This window comes from Canariomyces notabilis (genome assembly GCF_033297395.1).
Source record: "Canariomyces notabilis strain CBS 508.74 unplaced genomic scaffold N656scaffold_15, whole genome shotgun sequence".
Classification (NCBI taxonomy): domain Eukaryota; kingdom Fungi; phylum Ascomycota; class Sordariomycetes; order Sordariales; family Chaetomiaceae; genus Canariomyces; species Canariomyces notabilis.
Genome location: NW_027041837.1, coordinates 710,057 through 715,345, shown reverse-complemented (window position 1 = coordinate 715,345; position 5,289 = coordinate 710,057). Strand labels below are relative to the sequence as shown.

General features: G+C 51.9%; 2 protein-coding genes across 2 annotated transcripts; one reads left to right on the top strand and one right to left on the bottom strand.

Moving 5' to 3' along the window:
- Positions 1 to 818: 818 nt before the first annotated feature.
- On the top strand, positions 819 to 1,629 carry N656DRAFT_837876 (uncharacterized protein). Its single transcript, XM_064818838.1, has 2 exons — positions 819 to 1,094; positions 1,152 to 1,629. Exons 1-2 carry the CDS (start codon positions 844 to 846, stop codon positions 1,396 to 1,398), a joined length of 498 nt encoding a protein of 165 aa, XP_064669064.1. The 5' UTR covers positions 819 to 843; the 3' UTR covers positions 1,399 to 1,629.
- A 636-nt stretch (positions 1,630 to 2,265) lies between these two features.
- On the bottom strand, positions 2,266 to 2,880 carry N656DRAFT_693661 (uncharacterized protein; the record flags this gene model as incomplete). The annotated part of the gene is made up of 1 exon (XM_064810671.1): positions 2,266 to 2,880. A coding segment is annotated over one exon (615 nt), but the record flags the coding sequence as incomplete, so codon positions are not given.
- Positions 2,881 to 5,289: the final 2,409 nt, after the last annotated feature.

Below are 5,289 nucleotides of genomic sequence, written 5' to 3'. Positions count from 1 at the left end.
ACTGGAGAACCTCTGGCAGGTCCTCCAAGGGAATAGCTAGCTATCTAATATACTAATGATTGTCTTTGAGGATCACTCCTTGCTCCTAGTGATCTCTGTGCTGGCTGACCTGGCTCACTTCGTGATCCCAGTGATCCTTATGTTGGCTCACCTGGCTCACTTCGTGATCCCAGTGATCCTTATGTTGGCTCACTCTCCTTCCCTAGTGATCCATTCTGATTGGTTAGTTGAGTGATTGGCTGCCGCGGCTCCCCGCGCTGCGGCTGTGACCATGCCTGGCCGCCAGTAAGGTCTGTTCGTGACAGGTCTTTATATATAGATTACTAATTAGTCCTACTAGAACCTTATATATAGAGTAGTACCATTAGGGCTTTGTATATAGAGTAATTCTAACCTCATATATAGAGTAGTTGGGGCGTCACAAGGCCTTGGGAGTAGTCGGGGCGTTGCAAGGCCTTGGGAGTAGTCAGGGGCGTTGTAAGCTCTTTAGCTTTAATCAACGTTGTAGCTTATAGTTAGTATAGTGGGTGCAATCCACTAAAGTCCCTGTAAGAGCCTAGAAGTCGTAGTACCCTAAATTTCTGACCAATTAGATGTGGGAAAGGGTGCTATCCTAGTTGGCCTGGCAATCATAGTACGGCCTACGTATGATAGCTTCCAGCTAGATTTTCCCACTATGGTATGTACGGAGTACCTCGACAGTCAGCAGTCATATGAGGTCCACATCATGCACGGGCTACCTCTGCGTCTGCGCCTTCCTAACTCCGGCCTCTCGCGGTTGGAGCTTGGAAGTTTAGAACCACCAATTCAATTCCAACCCACACTCCAAGTTCCACTATCAGTATGGCTACCCGCATCCTTGTTCAATGCCATAGCCAAGACATACCAGGCGATCTGAAAGAACGGCGAACGACAATGGCAAATATAATATGCCAACATGTGTGGCACAGGCAATTTGATGAAACTCAGGATCGTCTCCAGTCCCTAGGCCAGTATGCCTACGACAACAACCGGGTTTATATCCTTGTGGATAATGGACCAACTGACTCGCAAGATGTGTCCACAACCATATACAAATGGAACCGAGAACGACTGTCAGTCGCTCCCGTAACTACTTCTATCTCTCCCACCCCCTGCTAATCCGGCTCCAGCATCGAGATGCCACTCAATCCAATATACACCAAGTTCCCCCAACGTTCCCCGTTCAGTGGTAAACGTATCTCAACAGGGTATACCGATGAGGAATTCAGAAACACCTTTGGCGAGGAGAAGTACAACGACATGATCATTCAGAGAATCAGACAGAGGCTCAAGTGGGGACAAGATCTGCCATCACATGAGAAGGCTTTCCTCCAGGAGCATCCTGAGCTCAGCTCGGAGCTTCAAGGTTTGAAGTAGCCATCCGAGGGGCTGACAAGGACGAGGTCAATTGGTTCGTCATCTGTTCTGCGAGTTTTTCTCGGAGCTACCAAACGTCCACCGCGTGGAAGACTGGAAGTCGAGTGATGTACGTTGGCTGGAATCATCTTTATGTCGAATGTCTCGTTCTGACCTGGCATCTTCTGTCTAGAAGCCGGTTACATCATGATGCAGCCCACGGCTGTCTACAAATTCACAGCGGCATGAAGGGACGGAGAATCGAATGTAAGGTAAATACCTAATGTTCGATAAAAATCTGGTAAATAATACTACCAAGCATCCCAGGATGCTGCGAAGAGGATGCTACGAAGAAAATATAATATGTACAGAACAAATAGAGCTTGACAACGCTCGAGTCAAACCATACCAATACCTGGCGCCGACCCGACGTCGGTAACTTGAAGGGACCCCTTCCCCTCCTAATTTTGTCTAAGCGCAAGCCGTGGCCGGAGCCGTCACCGTAACAAGCCTCTCGCTGACGACAGTCGACGTGACCACCTGGGTGATGGTGCTGGTAACAGCCGTGGCATCAGCGGTGGGATCGACGGCAGCAGCCGTACGCGTCACGGGGTTCGGGGCCGATGATGCGTCCGTCTCCTCGGCCTCGTCATCGTCCTCATCTGCGGGGCACTCCTCGTCGTCGTCACCCTCGCCCTCCTCTCCGTCATCCTCGCCGTCGTCGGCAGGGCATTCATCCTCGTCCTCGTCCTCGTCGTCCTCGTCGTCATCGGCCGGGCATTCATCATCCTCGTCGCCGGTCTCGTCAGGGACAGGGGTTGTAGTGGTGCTGGGGACGGAAGCGGCGGAGGTGGTGGTGGCAATAGCGGTTGTCGTAAAGGGAATGGAGGTTGAGGTAGCAGCTGCCTGGGTGCTGGTGGCCGGGGCTGCGGACGATGAAGGAGCAGCGCCGCCGCCGGCGGAACCGCTGCCAGACACGGTGAAGTCGACGCAGGCCTCGTAGGTCTGGTCGATGCTGGGGGCGTCCCAGAACCACTGCAGCACGCAGTCGCCAGCGGTGGTGCAGTCACCGCCGAGGTTGTCGGGCAGGGTGACGCTGAAGGCCGAGTTGTTGGCGGCGACGCCGCTGTTGGAGGCATAATTTTGGAACTCGATCAGCGGCGTGCCGATCATGGTGTTGGTGCTCGTCTTGACAACCGAGACGTTGGCGTAGCCCGTGTGCGGGGCGGCAATGTTGATCTTGAAGTCGATGGTCTGGCCGAGCGAGTAGCTCTGGACCTTGTCTGTGTTGTCCTCCAGGAGGAAGCCCTTGCAGAGCCAGAGGTTGCAGGCGTCCGTCTTGTCGCTGCCGACGACCTGCTGGATGCCCTGGACGTTGCCGTTGATGTCGGAGCTCTGCTGGTAGAAGGGCTGTGCGCCGCAGGTGGCCTTGTACGCCTCGCCCGGACGACGGGCCGGCGGCGAGGAGATGAAGCCGTGCCCTGCTACCAGGGGCAGCAGGCTGGCGAGATACGCGAGGCGGTGCATCTTGTTCGTTGTGTGTGAAGAAATACGGACGGAATGGAACTCGGAATTCGATTCAAGGAACGGAACCCAATGTGGAAGGGCGGGCGTGAAAATGACCGTCAAGGCCGGTGGAATGCAAATATGCGAACGAAAGTGGTGACAACAAGTGTACAAGAAAAGAATGGCAGGCCGAGTTCCAAGTGCCCCCTGAGAGATGAGGAAGAGGGAGGATGTTCAAGTTGGACTTCGTGCCATTGTTGATATAAGAACGAGCCCGAGTCTTTTCCCATCCAACAAACCCTGGCAGCTGCAGGCTGAAAAGGGGGAGGATCAGTCAAGGATACAGATGTCGCACGATGTTAGTGGGACCCGCTCTTAGCCGCTTGGTGTTGACTGAACTCCATTCCTTCGTCGTTCTTCTCAACAGTTCGACTGATAATTGCAAGGGATGGCAGACACCAGAGCGAGAAAATACTCACCCAGAATTCAAAGGCTGCATGCCCTCATGAGGCTGATGACCGTATCACCTCCTTCCCGAGTGCACAAAGCTGTTGACCGTACTTTCCACATACAGACAACTCTGCCAGTAATTCGTGTATTGACTCCATGTTGTCTCTGCTCCCAGGCCATGGATTGGTGGAACATCCCTAGCATGCACGTGGTAGTCCCCATGTTCCTGGCGATAAGGCGTGGATCACGCCCGACTTTCGCTGGGCATTTGCTGATCCTTTGGGTACGTGGGGGGACGTTTGGGAAGCTCGCGGTTATTAGGTTGTTTCACCATTTTCTACGCCTCATGTCGTTTAGCCAAAATGTGGATCGCAAGCTGACCCAAGGCGTCCTTTGACCCCTGATAATATCCGATCGACCTAAGCGAGGTCCACCCATGATCCACGATCTGAGCCGCCGCAAATCGGACGAATGCCAAAAACGAGGGCCGTGCCGAAGCGAGCGAGTGAGCGAGCCTAACCCCTGGCATCTCGTTCATCAGATGTTGTCGGTTGGGACAAACCGTGATCCACACTAGTGACTACATACACGCTCATCGAACCACGGGACCGGGCGCTTCTGTCGATAGAAGGCGCTTAGTAATGGATGTTTGGAAATTGAAATGAGCGCTAATGTCAATACAGTACAACCCTGGTTTGTTTGTTAGCGCGGGACTCATGACATGGGTCCTGGTCCTAGGCTCAAGAAAGATGCATCTCAACAGCCATAGGGAATGGTTCAACACGAAAAAACAGAGAACCTCAGCAATGCTTAGGATGGTGTCTTACTCGCACGTTTTTCCCGTTGATAAAATGGCTGTTTTGCTGTCGAGATCGAGATCTTGGGGTTGACCCTTGACTCCAAGTCAGGCACTAACGAACAATCAAGGGGGATATTGTATATGGCTTGATGTACGGAGTATGTACAATGCCCCTCTGGTTTGTTCTAGCGCCCGGGCCTGACTTGAAGACAGGGCTCAACCCCCAAACCCGAATCTCGACAGCAAAACAGCCACTTTTTGCACAGATAAACAGACAAATGAAATGGCACATTCTGAGTATTTCTAGATGCTTTATCTTTCTGCGTTAATATATTCCTTATAGCTATAAAGATGCATCTTGTTGAAATTTGGACTAGGACCCCTGTCTTGAGATCCGCGCTAACAAACAAACCAGGGTTGCACTGTATGTACGACGGGAGAGCAGGTTACCAACGTTAATTTTCTATACTATAACCGACATTTGACTCTTACATGATTCTTACTTATACGTCGACCGTATCCTCATTGTTGCAACCGTCGCGTGCTGATAGAAGGTTTGGATCATGGCTTTCCAACTCCAACGGTTTTACTTGAGAGGTTGAGTACGAGTACACGGGGTACGACACCCCTAGCTGATTCCGTGAGTTGCTAGCATTCGGAGGTTGAGGGCCTCTAGGCATACCCGCTACTGCTCTCTTCCAGGTCATGGCCATTTCCAGTATTATCTAGTCTGCGCCACTTGATACGGCCAGACTCAAGGTGATTGAACACCGAAGCATGAAAACTTGAAATGGTAGGAGTGGCCTGGGTGAACTGCTTGGCCTGTCCTCATTTTTGGAGTTCGAAAGATAGGCGACTGACGGAGTGAAGTCGGTTCAGGGTTTCCAGGGGGGATTTCTATGGAGTGTTTGAGGCGGGCCTTCACTGGTTTCCAGTTCGTCCGCGGTCAAGTGCCATTGGCTTTGGATACAATGAGCAGGTTGGTATTGCCTAATGTCACATCGTTTGGATAGATCATCCGAGTTTAGTACAAAGTAATTTATAACTCGGAAAGATCCGAGCTATTACGGATGGACTTAACACCTATACCCGAGTGGCAGCGTGTTTACAGTCTTCAGCCTAGTTCCCAAGGTGACAACTTGGAACACTTGAATGCT